At 44.5% G+C, this 21,638-nt stretch overlaps 1 protein-coding gene across 1 annotated transcript in view; it reads left to right on the forward strand.

The window, feature by feature from the left end:
- Positions 1-21,638, forward strand: part of DYNC1I2 (dynein cytoplasmic 1 intermediate chain 2) — a 174,205-nt gene that overhangs the window by 18,413 nt on the left and 134,154 nt on the right. Inside the window, 2 exon segments of the mRNA XM_075317327.1 lie at positions 4,463-4,580; positions 5,967-6,081. Of these exon segments, the coding sequence (XP_075173442.1) occupies positions 4,473-4,580; positions 5,967-6,081 (223 nt within the window). The 5' untranslated portion in view covers positions 4,463-4,472.

A 21,638-nucleotide genomic window follows, 5' to 3' on the forward strand; every position in this document is an offset into this window, starting at 1 on the left:
GATCTGGTGAGTTTTACTATCATGCACCCGTTTGTAGTTGGTGGATCCCAATGTCCTGGAGCTTTTTGGGGTCCCCTCTTGTTGTCACAGTCCTGGCCCATGTAGCAGGCAGCTTGAACCTCTCTTGGGTCGAACCTCTGTCCCCATTCCCAGGTTCCCTTTGCTGCTGTGCCCCGAACACTAATGTCGGTAAAGTTCTTGATGGTCCTTGCACCGGGCAGATTCTTATCAAGTGAGCCTGAAGCGGCTTCCTGAACTAGGGCTCTGCACCCCGCCGGTGCGCGGACCAGTGAGTACTCTCGCCATACTCTCCCTGGCAACCGTACTCCTTTTTACTCAATCAGTCACTTTACACTTTCCCTCTGTGTACTGACTTCACGTCTAATTGACTTCTCTCTTGTGACAAGATGTCCGTCTCCCATCACTCCACTGACTAGCCCCTCCTCCTCTCGGGTTTCTGACTAGTGGATTAGATGAGTCCCGACCAATAGGTGGCCATCCATCAGTGCTGTCTCTAGCTTGTCACCCAGTCTGGGGGAAGTGTGTGTGTGTGTGTGTGTGTGTGTGTGTGTGTGTGTGTGTGTGTGTGTGTGTGTGTGTGTGTGTGTGTGTGTGTGTGGTTTTACCAGCAGTGATCTTCCAGGAATTCGGGGTTAGTTGTAGTACCCTGTGGCACCTGACACTCAAGGGTGCCACATTGACATGAGCGCATCCAACATATCTTGTTTCTTTTAATGGATGTATAATGGATATTACCGTGTTATTGGTAAGACACAATATAACCCCTTTTTTGCTTGCATATTTTTTTTTTTTTAAGTTTATCTGTTACCAGATTTCAAACTGCATATATTACTAAATGGATCATTGTCCTGATGAAGCTGGTGTACTCATTACCCTTAACATCCAAGTCAGAATGGTTGTAATAACATGAGTATTTTAAAAGTACTCCTAAAATTCTAATTTTTATGTTTGCTGTGATACCTTAAAGGGAACCCTACTCCCGAGGTCTCGCGCATGCCCAGTGGCACTATCGCGGGACAGCACTGTGTAAAGCGTGACCGCTGGTGAGGTGATTGCGCAGGCGCGAGATTATGGGCAGCGCTGTGGTTGTCATCAGCAACGTCATCCAAGCACCCGCCCATAATCTTTCGCCTGCGGTAATAGGTGACGTGGGTTCAAATGGCCAGCGCTTGCGCATAACGGTAGAGGGAGAGGGAAAAGCGCGGGCACGAGATTACGGGCGGGTACTTAGATGACGCTGCTGATGACAATCGCAGCGCCGCCCATAACCTTGCGCCTGCGCAATCACCTCACCAGCAGTCACGCTTTACACAGTGCTGTACCGCGATAGTGCCACTGGGCATGCTCGAGACCATCGCGGGACAGCACTGTGTAAAGCGTGACCGCTGGTAAGGTGATTGCGCAGGCGCGAGATTATGGGCGGCGCTGTGGTTGTCATCAGCAATGTCATCCAAGCCCCCGCCCATAATCTTACGCCTGCGGTAATAGGTGACGTGGGTTCAAATGGCCAGCGCTTGCGCATAACGGGGGAGGCAGAGGGAAAAGCGTGGGCACGAGATTACGGGCGGGTACTTAGATGACGCTGCTGATGACAATCGCAGCGCCGCCCATAATCTCGCGCCTGCGCAATCATCTCACCAGCGGTCACGCTTTACACAGTGCTGTCCCGCGATAGTGCCACTGGGCATGCGCGAGATCTCGGGAGCACTGGGCAACGTCCTCATGTATGGAAATTAGCAATGGGGGACGGCGTACAGCGGCAGGAGGTGAATAACGGACGCAAGACAGCCCGCCCCCCGTGACCATAAAAAAAAAATTGGCATACAAAAAGGTAAGACTTTATAAAGTATTTATTTAGGTCTCAAAGGGGGCACAATAGCAACAGGAACCTTTCTAGAATGCAGCCCAGGAGCTGCAGAGGGGGAATCTTTTAGGTTTATTGCAAAATTTCTGCTGACAGGTTCCCTTTCATTCCATAGTGTTTAACCACTTACATGCCGCTGTCATTTTTGACAGTGACATTTAAGTGCCACAGTCCCATTGGGAAATTAATTTGAGCGCTGCCCATTGCCCCCTCCCCAACAAAGTAATTATATGGAGCCGATGGGTTACGGTCGAGGCTGATGGCACCAGTCTCTGCCGTCTTTTTACCCTTCTGTAGCCTGTCCTGTCTTATTTTGTGTTTGTAGCATATAGTGAAATTATGTATCTAGCACAAATGATTGCAGGCTTAAATTTCTTAGGGAAACTTAAAAAAACCAAAAGATTATTATTATTATTATTATTATTATTATTATTATTATTATTATTATAATAATAATAATATTTTTTTTTTTTTTTGCATTGGGAAAATAAATTCAAAGATATTAACAAAGCACATTTTGGACTGATCCATTAAAGGTCCAATCTTTGAAAATATTAAATTGTGTACAGTAAACAAATTTACTGTAAACAAAGGGACAGAAATCAAAACTCTAGAATTGCTGACTTTGGGGGGCACCACCGCACCCACCCTCTTCCCTCCCGAATAAAAGCATCAAAAGTGATTAAAACATCTGATATACCTCAAAATGTTTCCAATAAAAGAGACGTCTCTCCATACAAATATCAAAACCTCTCATCCCTCCATTCTGTGAAAAAACAACAAAAATGTTGTCAGTGTAAAAAAAATAAATAAAAAAAATGGCCCACCAAATTATAGATAGATACAGCTGGTGAAAGAAGTATTGAACACGTCACCAATTTTTTAAGTGAATATATTTTTAAAGGTGCTATTGACAGAAATTTCTCACCAGATGTCTGTAACAACCCATCCAGTCCACACAGGCAAAGAAATCAAACCATAGATGTCCATAAATATAATTATGTGTTATAATGAGAAATGACAGGGAAAAGTATTGAACACACTTAACAAAACTTAAATAATACTGTATCCAAAAGCCTTTGTTGGTGAAGAAGCTTCAAGACGCCTCCTGTATGGGGATACTAGTTGCCTGCATTGCTCAGGTGTGATTTTGGTCCATTCTTCCATAAAATCACTCTTCAAATCGCTCTTTCGATGAACTCTGAGCATTAGTTCTTTCCATAAATTTTCTATTTGGTTCAGCTCCGGTGATCGGCCATTCTAGCAGCTTTATTACCTTTCTCTGACACCAGTTGATAATTTTCTTGGTTGTACGTTTGGGATCATTGTCTTTTTGAAATGTCCACTTTTGTTTCATCTTCATCATCCTGGTAGATGGCGGCTGATTTTTTTTTTTTTTTTTTTTTTTATCATCAAGCATGTCTCTGCACATATGTCCCTTCATCCTTCCTTCAATAATATGAAGTTTGCCAGTGCCGTATGCTGAAAAACAGCCCCACACTATGATGTTCCCACCTCCACACTTCACTGTTCGTTTGGTGTTTTTGGGGTGATTTGCCTTTAGACCTCCAAACATGGTGTGTATTATGGCATCCAAAGAGTTCAATTTTGGTCTCATCTGGCCACGCTATATTCTTCCAATATTTCACAGGCTTGTCTATATCTTGTTGAGAAAACTCTAAATGCACATGAACATGCCTTCTGTTCAGCAATGGAGCCTTGCATGATGAGCGTGCATACGGGCCATAGAGGGTGAGGGCATTACTTATTATTTTCTTTTAAACAATTTATTCTTGCTGATTCCAGGTATTTTTGCAGCTCTCCATAGTGGTCCTTTGCTTTTGGACAACTCTTCTGATAATTATTTTTACTCTTCTGTCTGAAACCTGCCAGTGTATGATGAAATTATGTTCTTTCCTCGTCCGGATTATGATCCCAGCAGCGCTCACTGGAACCTTTAGTAGTTTAGAAATTCTTTTGTAACCATTGTATGTATTTACAGTAAGGTGTCTAAGGTCTTTAGACAGCTCACTAGTTTTACCCATCATGAGATGTTTCTTGTGTGGCACCTTGGTAATCAGACACCTTTTTATAGGCCATCAGTTGAACCAGCTGATATTATTTTTCAGTAAGTAGCAGGATTGCTTTCAAATTATTGATAAATTTCAGCTGATGTCATGACTTTGCTTTTGGTTTTTGCACCTCTTTTACTTCATGTGTTAAATATATTTTTTCCCTGTATTATACCTCACTTAATTTTTTGACATCTATGGTTAGATTTCTTTACCTGTGTGGATTAGATGGGTTGTTACTGACATATGGTGAGAATTTCATGTTAATAGCACCTTTAGTTAGAAAATTGATGACGTGTTTAATGATGATGTTTAATTGATGACGTTTTTGTTTCACCTGCGGTAGAGCGATACTGGCTGAACTTACAAGGATCCTCTCTTGCCATATGTGTGACTAATTCAGCTACCAGCACTTTTTCTCCTTTCTCCATAGTGGGGACGCGGACACAGTTTGAATTGTCCTATATCACATTTACAACATATTATGATCTTCTCGTTTATTCAGGTTCCTCACCATGTCAGACAAAAGTGAACTGAAGGCGGAGTTGGAGCGAAAGAAGCAGCGTTTGGCTCAGATAAGAGAAGAGAAAAAACGGAAAGAAGAAGAAAAGAAAAAGAAGGAGGTAACTGGATGAAATTATGTATTTCTCTCCTGATATTGCTTGAATAATTTTTTGCTTTCTCATTAGAATAACATTTTAGAATATTATTATTATTATTATTATCTTATTTATAATATATATTTACACCAAAGTTACGAATTCCATTTTTGCTACCATTTCATTGCAATCATTGATGCCTCCAGCAGGGGGCGCCATCACTCAGCTTTTCGAACTGTTCAGACAATGGTGATTTGTCGCCATATTCACTGGAAACATAAACAACTCATTAAAACGAAGAAAAACAAATAAAATACTTCAATCGTGAGCAACAATCAATAAGTTACTACATTTGGATATTTTGAGGCGACCTCCAAAATTTTTGACAATATAATAGATATGCTTAACTCATTAACTCATTTCCAATTGTCATATTAAGAAAACATCATTTTTTTCTTTAATACAGGGGTTAAACACTTGCAGACTTTTTGTTAAAAAAAATTGTTTAATGTTATTTTGGGCTAAATTAAAAAAAAAAAAAAAAAAAAAAAAAAATATATATATATATATATATATATATATATATATTAACTCTATCTCTGTATGTATATGTATATATATATCACACATTTTTTTTTAGTGCTTTTAACTTTGGGCTGAATAACAAAAATGAAAAAAAATTTAATAAATTAAAAAAAAAAAAAATTAAAAATAAAATTAATAAAAAAAAAAATATTTAGCCCAAAATTAAAGCATTAACAAAAAATAAATATTTTTAATTGGGTTTCAATAAAAATATGAAACCATTAGCCTTCTGTAGCCTGTGTTGCACTGCCAGAGGCCGATTTAGTTGACTGAGAATCCTTCAGCGAGCTCGTTGTTATGGTTTTATAGTGTTAACTTTTACCTGTTTTGGTTTTTTTTTCTGAGTTCCTCTCAACTAATTTATGACCACATCAATGTTTTATAAAGGGCCTGTAAAAGAATAATGGTGTAATATTTAATAAATGAATGTAAATAAATATATTTAGTGCCAAATACAGACTGTTGAGCAAAAAAAAAAAATGTACACCACTTTAAAGGTTCATATAGAAGTTCTCTTTTTTTTCTAGTGACTGTACAGAAGAGATCAGCTCTTGAGCTTACCACTTTAAGACCGGTTTCTCATGTCTGAGAAACGCAGATAATGCCCGTCCCGAAATCTTGGTCTTCTGACCCGATCGATCCGCCTCGTATATGCCTATAAGGCGGGTAGATCAGGTCTGGAGACCTGGACGTTGCGATGGCGGCAAGGTCTGTGTGTTTTTCTCCGATTTGTGAAATTGGTCTCTGTCATCCAGTCTACTAAGGAGGCAAAAAACTTTATGTATAAGCCTGATAAATTGAATAAACCTCCCTTTTTTTTGACAGTCTGATCAGAAGAAGGATGCTCCTCCTCCGCAGGAAGAGTCTGATTTGGAGAAGAAGAGGAGAGAAGCTGAAGCCTTACTACAGAGTATGGGGATCACCCCGGAGCCCCCCCTGGGTAAGACCCTGACGCTTGCACTCGCCTGCATGCTCACTTGCTTGCTTCATGGTAATGCTGCCTGCACAATCTTCATACAGCACCATCCTCATGTTGATTAAAAAGTAAAACAAAATATTCAATAAATGTCAGTGCAGTGTGCAACTACAGAACATGGCAACCAATATAATGTATTCACGAAGCATTTAAAGGGAATCGATAACCAGATTTTTGCCACCTAATCTGAGCGCAGCATAGCGTAGGGGCAGAGATCCTGATTCCAGCGATGTGTCACGTACTGGGCTGCTTAGTGTAGTTTTGATAAAATCACTGATTGATCAGCAGTAATTATCATTACAGGACTACTTGGCGTGCTGCAGGTAGTCCAGCTTATTCATGAGCTCTGTATAACTGCTAGATCTGCAGCAGAGAAAATATTTTATCAAAATGACAGCAAACAGCTCAGTAAGTGACAAATCGCTGGAATCAGGGTCTCTGTCTCTACATTATGCTGCTCTCAGATGGAGGAGCAAAAACCTGATGACAGTCCCTTTTCAAAGGGGTTTTTTAGTTCCGTAAAACTGCTGTCATGTGGTTGCAGTTTGTTTTAAAAGACAAATTGTGCTTTAGTCACCATCCCCGGGTTCAGCACAGTCTCTGCCGCGGTTTTTGGTGTTTTATTGTCTGCAGCGCTGATGTTTCGTCGACAACTCTGCAGCCAATCGGTGAGCTCAGCGGCTAGTCCCAGGATGAGGGCACAAGCCGCTGAGCTCAATTATCAGCGCTGCAAACAATTATAGTTGCCATGAAAAGCAGCAGAGGCTCGGGGAGGGGAGTAACAAGCTGCAGCCGGGGGACAGGGGCAAACCGAAACTGGAGAACTCCTTTAAGACATATTGATTCTTGTTGTATGGAAGGATAAGGTAAAAGCTATGAGTATTATTGTAACGCAAAGATGCAACGGAAAAACTATACTTGATAAATTGGTTGTCCCTTTAAATGAATGTTAATATATTCCTTTAGTTCACACTAAATTATATATACATTTTACAATTGGAATCTTTAAAAAAAAAAAAAAAAAAATTGATAAATAATAAATGTTCCTCCTTCTACTATATTGCTGTTACTTCTTATGGTGCCCTCTTCTGTCCTTTTGATTCCCTCTCTGAGCATCCCCTTTAAAGGCCAGGACTGGGGTATGGATCACTTATCCATAGGATAGGTCATCACCATGAGATCGGTGTTGGTCCGACACCCAAGCACCCCCACCCCACTGGTCAGCGTAAAACTGCTCACGCAGGGGCCGGAACATAAAGTTTCAGCTCAACTTTCATGGTGTCTGTGGTCATAAATCAGCACAGAGTAGTTCAGCAATAGATATATAAAAGTTAAACTCCCTGTAAGAACGGACTCACTGATGGATCCTCAGTTAACTCCTGTGCAAGGAGTTTGCTCTCCGCAGTGTTTGTGTTAGTTTCCTCCCACACTCCAAAGACATACAGATAAGAAGTTTAGATTGTGAGCCCCAATGGGGACAGTGATGATGATGTATATGTTACAGGCAATGTATGAAAACCCGGCATTCTTTAGAATACCTAGGCAATGTATAAAATCCCTGTAGTTTTCAGGCAAGGTATGAAATATCTGCATTGTTCTATACTTTTCCTAGGCATTACATAAAATGTCTAGGTATTATAAAGAATGACAAGAACTGCTCAGGTAAGGTTTGATTGTAATGCTTAGATTGGAAAAGTCTTCAGTAACAAACAGTCAAAAAAAACTAATAAAAGAAGTAACAAACAGTCAAGAAACTAATGAAACAAGAAATCCTAAATAAATAACAGGATATCTTTACTGGGAAAACACAAAGAAACAAAAGTGTCATTCCTGACTATTAGTCTTTTTAGTAACAAACAGTCAAAAACATGAAAGAAGAAATGCAAAATGAACAACGAGATATCTTTGCTGGGAAGAAAAAAAAAAAAAAAAGGAATCAGAAGTGTCATCCCTGACACCTACTTTTGGACGGACCACCCCTGTAGTATTCTAGACTCCGCCTTTTTGTCATTTTAGGTATTCCATAGAATGACTAGGAAATGTATGAACATCTGATGTATTTAATACTTTGACGACCCATTTCCAGCATTGTATACATTGCCTAGTAGGTTTTCTATAGAATGCCTGGTTTTACACATTGCCGGTAACATATATATATATATATATATATATATATATATATATATATATATATATATATATATATATATATATATATATATATATATATATATATATATATATATATATATATATATATATATATATATATATATATATATATATATATATATATATATATGCGCTGCGGAATATGTTAGCGCTATATAAAAATAAAGATTATTATTATGCAGCCAGATATGTGCAGGAAAATGAAAAACCTACAAAAGCCCAAAGGTGCAACATTTTTTTTTTTAATGAACTTCAACTGCAAAAAGTATTGTCAGCCTCCACTTTTTTATTATTTTTAAATATATGTATGTGAATGTATCCATATCCTTACAAGTAAAGCTTTATTTTTTTATCGTTTACTAAGGGTGAAAACCAATATGTCTGTGGCTGTAACTGTCACGCAGACTGTAGAGGGCGCCACTGCCTCTTGTCATTTGCGGAGGATTTTCTAGATCAATCCCTATTGATCTCATATTGACTGTTTGTCCAAAGTCTAGTCTGACTGTCTGTAACAACGTGACAGAAGTATAGATCTCGGCCATTATTTTTTAGGGGAAAATTGAGATTTGCCCATTTCTTTATGTTCTATCCTTACAAAGTATTGTAAAACCTCATGTCATCCTTTCAGTGAGCGGCTGGTGCCGGGATCGTCACTTTTGGCCAGGTGTCTGCATCCTAACCAGCATTAATTGGTTTGTTAGTGGTGTCCTATTAGTGAATGGGCTGAGGCTGAACGGGGCTCGGCGGGGGGCCCACTAGGGATTAGAAGGCAAGTCAGTGGGAATAGGCCGACTCTTGTGAACCAGCCACACTTCATTTCCCCACACTGCTTATCTGTCCCCTCTTCAGATGACCTAAATACACGGTCAATGTGTCCGGGCCCCGCTCCGAACAATGGAACAGTTGGGAAGTGCAGGAATATACGGCACGGCTCCTATGTTTGCATTTCTTACATGGAGAACATTTCAAACATGATTACTGCTCATATAATGTAATATACGCCTTCATCTAACTTTGTAAGCAATGGGGCAGATAGTGAACATCTTCGGGAATTTTAACTATCCTTTTTAATTAGCAGTATATAATCTGATTGCTAAAAGACACTAGTGGAGCCGTCACAGGCTGGAATATGAATACAGAATCCAATTTTATACCTATGGATCTCCAGATATATATATATATATGTATATACATATATACATTTAGGCCCTGTGCGCACTGGAAAATGGAATTTTCTCAAGAAAATTCCGCAGGCATTGAAAGTCTACCGCACCCACCGTAAAAAAAAACCGCGGCAAACCGTACCCGAAAACCGCATGCGGTTTTACCGAGGTATTGCCGCGTGCGGGTTGGTACATGTGCTTTATTGCATTCAATGCAATAAAGCACATTGATAAAAAAAAATCATTTCCTTCTGAGATATAGTAGATAGATAAATAGACAGAAGAATAGATAGAGGACAGATCGCTGCATTTCTCACGGTCGTTAGTGAGTTCACAGTACCGGCCGTGAAAAATGCCCTGTGGTTACCTCTGCTGTCTCGCTGCGAGGCTGCATTCAGCGCTGTGTGTCAGTCGCGACTGGATGCAAGCATCGCAGGACGTGTATCACGTCGGAGCTTTGTTTCGGAAGGGGTTAATAAAAGGGTGCACGAGGCTTATTTGTGTTTTAGTTAAAATAAAGGATTTTTCGGTGTGTGTGTTTTTTCACTTTACTTACGGGTTGATTATGTCAGCTGTCACATAGACGCTGCCATGATCAAGCCTGAACTTAGTGGCGGCGATCCGCCACCATTAACTCCTTGTATTACCCTGACTGCCACTGCATCACGGCAGCAGGAAGAGCTGGGGACACTCCGGTACTGCCGCATAATGGATGCGACAGTCTCGGGGCAGCTGTGGCTGATATTCTCGGCTGCGGGAGGGTGGAGGCAGGCGGGGGACATTAACCCTGCCCCTCGCCCTCCCCAGCCTGAGAATACCGGGCCGCCGCTGTGTGCTTACCTCGGCTGGACGGTAAATATACAGCGGAGCCCACGTGTTTTGTTTTCTATATTTCCGTTTGCTTTCTATGTGTATTCTATATGCCGGTCTGTGTTCGATGTCTGTGTGTGTGTGTGTGTGTGTGTGTGTGTGTGATCTGTGTGAGTGTTTACTCTCTGCTCCGCTTCCTCTTCCTGTCACAATGACATCACTTCCCTGCAAACCGCAGGCAAGTGATGTACATTACCGCAGGTAAACCGCGAAATACCGCAGGGAATAACGCAGGAAAACGCAGTGAACCGCACAGAATTTGCTGCCTGCGTTATTCCCTGCGGGATTTCACGATTACATTGCAGTCAATGAAGTGAAATACCGCAGCGACGTGCGGAAAAGAAGTGACATGCAATTGTTTTTGCTGCGGGAATCCCGCAGCAAAACATGCATGTCAAATTCCGCCTAGTGCGCACAGGATTTTTTTTCCCATAGGTTTTGCTGGTGAATCACTGCAGAGATGTTATGAACATTTTCTGCAGCAAAACCGCAGGAAATCCGCGGCAAAAAAACGGTAAGTGCGCACAGGGCCTTAAACAGTACATTTGAATCAACGTGGAAAACCAATGCACTGGAAAAATTAGCCCGCCCCTATGGCTGGAAGCAAGCGGCTGCAGGGAGAAAACTTTTTTTTTTTCTCCCTGTAGTAAATCAATCTAATATGGTTGACAGCCATAGTAAATTGCGTTTTGGAAGGTTCTCTTTAAAGTGAACCTGTCACCAGATTTGGCCTCTATAACCTGCGGCCACCACCAGTGATCCCTTATATAGAGCACTCCAGAATACTGTATATAAGAGCCCAGGCCGTTCTGTATAACACAAAAAAAATACTTTTATAAAACTCCCATAGAGTGCGGTCCTGTCCGATGGGTGTCTCTGCTCTCCGGTCCAGCGCCTCCTCTCTGCGGTGATCACGGTCCTCCTTTGACCCAGCCCAGTATGGATGACGCGTCCTACGTCATCAACACAAGCCGGCATTGTAGTCCTGCACAGGCACACTTTGATCTATCTTGATCTTTTACCTATCCTCGCGCCTGCGCATTACAGTACAGGGGCAGATCAAAGTGCACCTGCGCAGGACCACAGTGTGGGTGACGTAGGACACGTCATCCACACTGGGCTGGGTTGAAGGAGAACAGCGCCAAACTGGAGAGAGGAGGGGCCGGAGACCAGCGACACCCATCGAACTGGACCGTCCCCTTAGGTGAGTATTATAAAAGAGATTTTTTATGTTCTACACAGCGGCCTGGGCTCTTATATACAGCATGTTAAAACACTGTATATAAGAGCCCACTGGTGGTGGCCACATCCTATAGTCACCAAATGTGGTGACAGGTTCCCTTTAAAAGGACAAAATTGCAAAGAAAAAAAAACTTATCAAAAATCCTCAAGAATGAAGGGACTTTTAATGTTGGTTTACTACCGGTTTCTTAGGTTACCAGCCACTCCTACAGTGTTATCAGAGGCGGCCATTTGCTTTTTGCATGCATTGACTGGACCTGGTTGGCTTCAGTTCCCCTGCTGTCCTCTGATGCTGCTGAAGCAGAATTGCCTTTGCATGCAGCATGGGAGAGCCCACGGTTCGGCTTATTCATGCCGCTGGCTCAAACTGTTAGACCTGAGGTGCACAGTTGGGTATTTGGGAGGCAGAGAAGCGGGGTGTGCTCCCAAAACAAAATTATGCACAAACCCCTTTAGCAACACAATAAAAAGTGGCCCCTAGTTCTTGGATGTGTGTTCCAGCCCCTTCAGGCAGCTTATCGGCAGGGAGGCAGAGCCCTTGCTCCCGCCGGCCCTTTGCTCCCGCCGGCCCTTTGCTCCCGCCGGCCCTTTGCTCCCGCCGGCCCTTTGCTCCCGCCGGCCCTTTGCTCCCGCCGGCCCTCTGCTCCGGCCGGCCCTTTGCTCCCCTAGAAATCCTCCCTTTTTTTATATTTAATACAACTCTACTGATAAATTTAGATATTTTTTTCCTCATTTTTTTAGATGGTGATAGGCACAGCCATCTCTTCTCCCAAGTCTTAGGTTATATACATGCACATTGGGGGCGATGTGTAAACCGAAATCCCACACATTATGGCCGAATGGCTTAGTAATCAGCCGGCATTTATAAAACAAGATTTTGCCCTTTCTGTGTAACATTTGGCATCAATAAGCTGCCAGATGACATTTGCTGCCTTCATTTTCTTGCTGATTATTTACATGCCCCCCTCCTCCCTTTTCGGGTTTGGGTTTCCTGGCATAAAAATGGCCGAAGTGTTGGACCTGGAGGTCGGCGCGGTGTCTCGTCTCCTGAAACACTTTCTTGTATTATTATCTGAGCCTGCGGTGGGGAACTAATCTTCTCATGCCTCATTATGCTTCCACTAGGCGTTTTCTCTTCCCCAGATTACATGCTGAAAAGGGAGGAGGAAAAGGGGATTTAAATGTAAATGATTGAGTAAATCCTACGTAACCCGAAAGCATAAAGAGAGTGGGATCGATGGCGGCTGCTCCCCCTTCTATAGAGGATTCTTACACATTCTTGCATCTCCATATCCCTCTATGGGGAAACTATTAAAGGATCGCCGATCGGCCAGGATGTAGGCGGCTGCTTTACGGCAGAAGTAAATGCACCTTTAGCGGGACAGATGCCGCTCTGTATACTGCGTGCGCTTTATGTCTGTTGGAGTTTGGTGGCCGCTAACATCAGGTATATACACTTCTATGTATAAACCTGAGTCCTCAGGCTTATTTTACCACTAGATGGCAGTACTGGTCTGAACGTGCGATTCAGCCATAAATCACAAGAAAAAAAATACTAAAAAAACCCCTAAAAATCTAGAAAATAATATATTCCTCCGTAGCTATATTATTCAAAGTCAGAGGGGGAAATAGTTTGCTAACATCCACATTAAAGTGCACTTACTTTTATTTGGTAGTCGCTAAAACCATCATTATCTTTTTAATAGCAATATCTGATCACAAGAGGGGAAAAATCTATATAAATATCATATTATTACATTGAAGAAGGTTTATTAAATTGGCCCTAGTGTTGGCTTGAAATGTGGGAAATATATTGAGGGGGGGTCACATAGATACTGATGCAAGTGATGCTCAAGCGTATAAGCAACGAGAAATAATATAAATATACATACATGCATTTTATATAAACATACACTATGTGTTTGTATGTGTATATTGTGTGTGTATATGCATGTGCATATATTTATGTGCGTGCATATGTGTGTATGTGTGTGTGTGTGTGTGTGTGTGTGTATATATGTATATATGTGCGTGCATATGCATATATATGTGTATATATATACATACACACACACACACACATATATATATAATGTATATGTATGTGTGCGTATTTATATGTATGTATGTGTGTGTATATATATATATATATATATATATATATATATATATATATATATATATTCTATTATATTTATTAGACACACGTGTGTGTGTATATAATGTGTATATATAAGTACACACGCACCCACACCCACCTGTGGAAACAAAATGCTGCAAAGCAAGAATGCTGTTAAAAATAGAGGTGCTAGTTTACTTTTTACCATCAATTACCAAAATGAAAAGTGAATGAACAAAGGAGAAATTAAATCAAATCTATTTGCTGTGACCAACCTTTGCCCTTCAAGGGAAATGGTCACTAGGTTTTTGCCACCTAATCTGAGAACAGCATAATGTAGGGGCAGAGAACCTGATTCCAGCGATGTGTCACTTAATGGGCTGCTTAGTATAGTTTTAATAATCTACTGCTGATTAATCAGTGATTTTATCATTACAGGACTACTTGGCGTGCTGCAGGTAGTCCAGCATATTCATGAGCTTTGTATAAAGTGCTAGATCTGCAGCAGAGAAAACATTGATTTTAAGAAAATGATGGCAAACAGCTCAGTAAGTGACACATCGTTGGAATCAGGGTCTCTGTCTCTACATTGTGCTGCTCTCAGATGCGGGAGCAAAAGCCTGGTGATAGCTTCCCTTTAAAACCATCATTAATTCTTCTATGAAGACTTGTACAAAGTCAGGGATTTATAGGATTATAATCAGGTGGATGAGTATCCAATTATACCAAATAGCTGATAATGAGCACCATTTTCATATCTAGATTGAAAAATAGTCATTAACTGAAACAGAAACAGTTGTGTAGGATGCTTGAAGGGAAGCTGTCATGTTAAAAAATGCTATTAACGTACAAATATCGGGTTACGCTGCAGGTTAATAAAGTACTGAAAGCATGGCTCTTGGCAGAGAATGAACTCTATTCCTCCCAGCAGCCTCTGGATTTCAGTTATAGGGGTGGGGCCTAAACTTTGATGCCACACCTCTACATTATTTTCTCACGTTAGCCGGGCTTTCAGTGCATATGCTTTAGAACGATATTAACCTACAGAGTAACCCCATATCTGCAGGGTAATAGCATTTTTTACTTGACAGGTTCACTTTAACACTGGGTGAGGAACAGCTAAACTCTGCTACAGGTGAGGTTGTGGAAGACTGTTTCATGGCACAGGTCATACAGCACGGCAAGACTGAGAGCAACAACAAGACCAAAGGTAGTTATACTGCATCAGCAAACTATCTCCTAGCCAAAGTGTGAAGGCAAATAGGGATTTCATGATGTACTGTTCAGTATTGATTTGATTTTTCTCTTTTGTTAATTTACTCAGTGTTATACTTTAATCAATTAACAAACTGCAAAACTTCTATTTTTGAAACATTCTTACTTTGCAGCATTTGTTTTTTTACACAGTACTGTACATATATATGTATAGAATCTATACATGCATTTGTGACGTGATAGTGGACATGCAGTATAATGCTGGCTGAGCACTCTGCTGTAATTAAACATAATTTATTCCCACGGCTGACTTTTCAGCAAGTTAGAGGGAGGGTAAAGTGCGGTATACATTTCCTCCGAGCGCTGTCAGTGTGAGACACAGCTGAGCGATGGCGGAGCGCTCCGTGTCATTAGCATACAGATGGTATAGAAAACCAGTGTGGCGCTTCCCGCATAACACATTGACTAAAGGACTTAAAATGAATCTTGGAAACAAAGTAAATGCATGAAAAAAATCCATATAAAAATAACATTAATGCTCCATAAATGTAGAAGAAATATATAAATACATTTTATATATATATATATATATATATATATATATATATATATATATATATATATATATATATATATATATATATATATATATATAAACAAATATACATTACACATATGCGTGTATACTGTATATGTTCATGTATGTATATGCACACGTACACATTATACATGTGTATATGTACCGTATTTTTCGGACTATAAGACGCACCCTGGTTTTAGAGGAGGAAAATAAAATTTTAAGCAAAAAATGTGGTCATGACACACTGTTATGGGGCGAGGATCTGCTGCTGACACTCTTATGGGGGTAATGTCCCCAAATTCTCTACTAAGGTGCCGCATCCTGGTAATGATCCTCCTGCCTTGTATATACAGTATATGTCCCTCATCCTGCTATATACCGTCATCCTGCCATATGGCCGCATCCTGCTATATACTGGCATATGGCCGCATCCTGCTATATAACCCATCATGGCATATGGCCCCATCCTGCTATATACCCCCATCCTGCTCATAATATACCCCCATCCTGCTATATACCCCCATCCTGCTCATAATATACCCCCATCCTGCTCATAATATGCCCCCATCCTGCTCATAATATACCCCCATCCTGCTCATAATATACCCCCATCCTGGTGTATGGCCGCATCCTGTGGCACATAAAAAAAAATCAACGTTCATACTCACCTCACCTTACCTCGCTCCCTGCAGCATCGCTCGTCCTCCCGCCTGCCGCCGGCACAGACACAGGAGATGATCGTGATGCAGCAGAGTAACGGGGACAGCTCCACTCAGCGGCGCTGCCGCTGACACAGACTGAAGGAGATCGCGGTGCTGCAGGGGAACGGTGAGTACTGTACACTGATTCACTGCTCCCCGCGCTGATGATGATGCGCGGGAAGCAGTGAATACAGCCGCACATGATCACTCCAGGCTGTAGTTGGCAGGGGTGATCATGCGGGCCGGCTGTTAAACCCCCGCCCATCATCCTGCCCACCTGTCAGTGCCTGCTTCAGCGCTGAGGGATGATGGGTGGGGGATGGGTGTGCATATTAAATGAGCGGGTCCACGTGGTCACGGCAGGCTGCTACAGCCTGCTCGTGCCCCCGATGACCCACATTCCCCGCAGCCACATTCAGACCATAAGACGCACCCCCACTTTCCCCCAACATTTGGTCCGAAAAATAGTGTGTGTATATATATATATATATATATATATATATATATATATATATATATATATATATATATATATATATATATATATATATATATATATATATATATATATATATTATGTACTAGAAGGTGGCCCGATTCTACGCATCGGGTATTCTAGAATTTACGTATTGTGTAGCTCATGTATGATTTTTGTTATATATATAGATGTTGTTGTGTGTAGTTACCAAGTGTTTGTGTAGGGCGCTGTACATGTTCTGGGTGTGGCGGGGGGTGAGAGCGGTGTTGTATGTGTGTTGCGTTGTGTGTGTGTTGTGCGGTATGTGTGTGTGTGGTGTGTTTTGGGGGGAGGTATGTTTTGAGCAATGTGTGTGTTGTGCGGTATGTGCGTATATTTGTGTGTGCTGCGGTGTTTGTGTGTTGGGTGTTGTGTGTGTGTGTGTGCAGCGTTGTCTGTGTGTGGGTGTCTGTGTAGGGCGTTGTTTGTGGTTCCCAGTGTGTGTGTGTTGTGCAGTGCGCGTGTGTGTGTGTGTGTTGGGGGGAGGTGTGCACCTTCCATCGTGCTCCATCCCCCATGCTGCGCACCCCCCCTTCGTGCTCCATCCCCCATGCTGCGCACTCCCCATCGTGCTGCATCCCCCATGCTGCGCACTCCCAAACGTGCTCCATCCGCCATGCTGCGCACTCCCAAACGTGGTCCATCCGCCATGCTGCGCACTCCCAAACGTGCTCCATCCGCCATACTGCGCACTCCCCATCGTGCTGCATCCCCCATGCTGCGCACTCCCAAACGTGCTCCATCCGCCATGCTGCGCACTCCCCATCGTGCTCTATCCGCCATGCTGCGCACTCCCAAACGTGCTCCATCCCCCATGCTGCGCACCCCCCATCGTGCTCCATCCCCCATGCAGCGCACTCCCCATCGTGCTGCATCCCCCATGCTGCGCATTCCCAAACGTGCTGCATCCGCCATGCTGCGCACTCCCAAACGTGGTCCATCCGCCATGCTGCGCACTCCCAAACGTGCTCCATCCGCCATACTGCGCACTCCCCATCGTGCTGCATCCCCCATGCTGCGCACTCCCAAACGTGCTCCATCCGCCATACTGCGCACTCCCCATCGTGCTGCATCCCCCATGCTGCGCACTCCCAAACGTGCTCCATCCGCCATGCTGCGCACTCCCCATCGTGCTCTATCCGCCATGCTGCACACTCCCAAACGTGCTCCATCCGCCATGCTGCGCACTCCCAAACGTGCTCCATCCGCCATGCTGCGCACCCCCCATCATGCTCCAACCGCCATGCTGCGCACTCCCAAACGTGCTCCACCCGCCATGCTGCGCACTCCCAAACGTGCTCCTTCTGCCATGCTGCGCACTCCCAAACGTGCTCCATCCGCCATGCTGCGCACTCCCAAACGTGCTCCATCCGCCATACTGCGCACTCCTAAACGTGCTCCATCCGCCATACTGCGCACTCCCCATCGTGCACCATCCGGCATGCTGCGCATTCCCAAACGTGCTCCATCCGCCATGCTGCGCACTTCCAAACGTGCTCCATCCGTCATGCTGCGCACTCCCAAACGTGGTCCATCCGCCATGCTGCGCACTCCCAAACGTGGTCGATCCGCCATGCTGCGCACTCCCAAACGTGGTCGATCCGCCATGCTGCGCACTCCCAAACGTGGTCCATCTGCCATGCTGCGCACTCCCAAACGTGCTCCATCCGCCATGCTGCGCACTCCCAAACGTGCTCCATCCGCCATGCTGCGCACTCCCAAACGTGCTCCATCCGCCATGCTGCGCACTCCCAAACGTGGTCCATCCGCCATGCTGCGCACTGCAAAACGTGCTCCATCCTCCATGCTGCGCACTCCCAAACGTGGTCCATCCGCCATGCTGCGCACTCCCAAACGTGCTCCATCCCCCATGCTGCGCACTCCCCATCGTGCTCCATCCCCCATGCTGCGCACCCCCCATCGTGCTCCATTCCCCATGCTGCCCGCAGCATCAGCCTCTCTGCCCGCAGCATCAGCCTCTCTGCCCGCAGCATCAGCCTCTCTGCCCGCAGCATCAGCCTCTCTGCCCGCAGCATCAGCCTCTCTGCCCGCAGCATCAGCCTCTCTGCCCGCAGCATCAGCCTCTCTCCTTCTAGCCTCCCCCAGCATCAGCCTCTCTCCTTCTAGCCTCCCCCAGCATCAGCCTCTCTCCTTCCAGCCTCCTCCAGCATCAGCCTCCCTCTCCCAGCCTTCCCCAGGATCAGCCTCTCTCCTCCCAGCCTCCGTCCTCCCAGCCTTCCCCAGCATCAGCCTCCCCCAGCATCAGCCTCTCTCCTTCCAGCCTCTCCCAGCATCACCCTCTCTCCTTCCAGCCTCCCCCAGCATCAGCCTCCCTCTCCCAGCCTTCCCCAGGATCAGCCTCTCTCCTCCCAGCCTCCGTCCTCCCAGCCTTCTACAGCATCAGCTTTCCCCTCCCAGCCTCCCTCAGCATCAGCCTTCCCCAGCATCAGCCTCTCTCCTCCCAGCCTCAGCCTCTCTCCTTCCAGCCTTCCCCAGCATCAGCCTCTCTCCTCCCAGCCTCAGCCTCTCTCCTTCCAGCCTCCCTCAGCATCAGCCTCCCCTTCCCAGCCTTCCCCAGGTTCAGCCTCTCTCCTCCCAGCCTCCTTCAGCATTAGCCTTCCCCTCCCAGTCTCCCCCAGCATCAGCCTCCCCCTCCCAGCCTTCCCCAAGATCAGCCTCTCTGCTCCCAGCCTCCTCCAGCACGCCGTGCTCCTCTGCCGACACTCACCCACACCCGATGGCATACACTCACACACACACCCGATCGCATACACTCACCCACACCCGATCGCATACACTCACCCACACCCGATCGCATACACTCACACACACCCGATCGCATACACTCACACACACCCGATCGCATACACTCACACACACCCGATCGCATACACTCACACACACCTGATCGCATACACTCACACACACCCGATCGCATACACTCACACACACCCGATCGCATACACTCACACACACCCGATCGCATACACTCACACACACACCCGATCGCATACACTCACACACACACCCGATCGCATACACTCACACACACAACCGATCGCATACACTCACAGACACCCGATCGCATACACTCACAGACACCCGATCGCATACACTCACAGACACCCGATCGCATACACTCACAGACACCCGATCGCATACACTCACACACACAGACACTGACGAAATCGCACATACGCGCTGATACTCACAACATCCGGAGATATCACATGCTTCTGGCCATGTGATCCTCCGGCAGGTCCTGGAAGCTCACAGCACAGTATCGAGGCCGAGAAGCAAGCGATATCGCCGGATGCTGTGAGTGTGTGGATGCGATGTGTGTGTGGTGTGTGTGAGGTGTTTGTGAGAGTGAGTGCGATCTGATGTGAGTGATGATCTGATGATGCGTGTGTGTGTGCTGTTATGTTTGTGCGTGTGGAAGTCCCGCAGCTGCAGGACCTTGATTTACTGGTAACTATGCAAGCATGGTTACCAGCGCAACACGTCCCCCGCTCGCACGGGAGCCCACACCAGCATATGGCGGCGGCGTACGCTGATGTGGGCTCCCGTTGGTGAGGGGGGAAAGGGGGGGGGAGTACAGTACTCACCTGGGATTCGTGGCTCCGTGACCGTGTCAGTTCGGGCAATGCGGGGGGGGGGGCAAGAGCTAACGTCTATTGCGTGAGGGGGGCGGGGCGTGGCGTGGGTGAGTTGCCAATGCCTGCAGGGTGCCGGGGCGAGAGGCCAATCTGTGGGGGGGGGGCAGAGCCTGGGCGAGCGGCTGGCCAATCCGTGTGGGGGCGCAGCCGGGGCGAGAGGCCAATCCGTGTGGGGGGGCGGGGCCATGGCGAACCCAGCGGCCAATCAGCTTTGTGTCACCGTAAGGACATGTCACGGTGACACAATGTCACCGTGACACAATTTTGGAGCATGACAGACAGACAGACAGAATAAGGCAATTATATATATATAGATATGTATGTATATATATATATATATATATATATATATATATAATGTGTATGTATGTATATCACATACACACACTACAGACCAAAAGTTTGGACACACCTTCTCATTCAAAGAGTTTTCTTTAGTTGCATGACTCTGAAAATTGTAGATTCACATTGAAGGCATCAAGACTATGATGTGGAATGAAATACTTAACAAAAAAGTGTGTAACAACTGAAAATATGTCTTATATTCTAAGTTCTTCAAAGTAGCCATTGTCCTGTTGAATAATAAATGATGGTCCAACTAAACGCAAACCGGATGGAATAGCATGCCGCTACAAGATGCTGTGGTAGCCATGCTGGTTCTGTATGCCTTCCATTTTGAATAAATCCCCAACAGTGGCACCAGCAAAGCAGCCCCACACCATCACACCTCCTCCTCCATGCTTCACGGTGGGAACCAGCCATGTAGAATCAATCCGTTCACCTTTTCTACAAAGACACGGTGGTTGGATCCAAAGATCTCAAATTTAGACTCATCAGACCAAAGCACAGATTTCCACTGGTCTAATGTCCATTCCTTGTGTTCTTTAGCCCAAACAAGTCTCTTCTGCTTGTTGCCTGTCCTTAGCAGTGATTTCCTAGCAGCTATTTTACCATGAAGGCCTGCTGCACAAAGTCTCCTCTTAACAGTTGTTCTAGAGATGAGAAGGTGTGTCCAAACTTTTGGTCTGTACTGTAGATTTACTTAGAAGATTGGTGACGTGTTCAATACTTATTTCACCTGCTGTATATAATTTCACCATGTATATTTAGATGGTGAAATCGTCATAATGTTATGATTATTTCTAATAAATTACTTTTCCTAACATGGTCTTAGTGACCTCAGAGTGGAGTTGGTATTGGTATGGGATAATGACAAGCAAGTACATTTGTTGGAGGTTAAGGGCACAGGTATGGATTGTGCCCCCTACACTCTCCAGTGTTGC

The sequence above is a fragment of the Anomaloglossus baeobatrachus genome, chromosome 7 (genome assembly GCF_048569485.1).
Source record: "Anomaloglossus baeobatrachus isolate aAnoBae1 chromosome 7, aAnoBae1.hap1, whole genome shotgun sequence".
NCBI lineage: Eukaryota > Metazoa > Chordata > Amphibia > Anura > Aromobatidae > Anomaloglossus > Anomaloglossus baeobatrachus.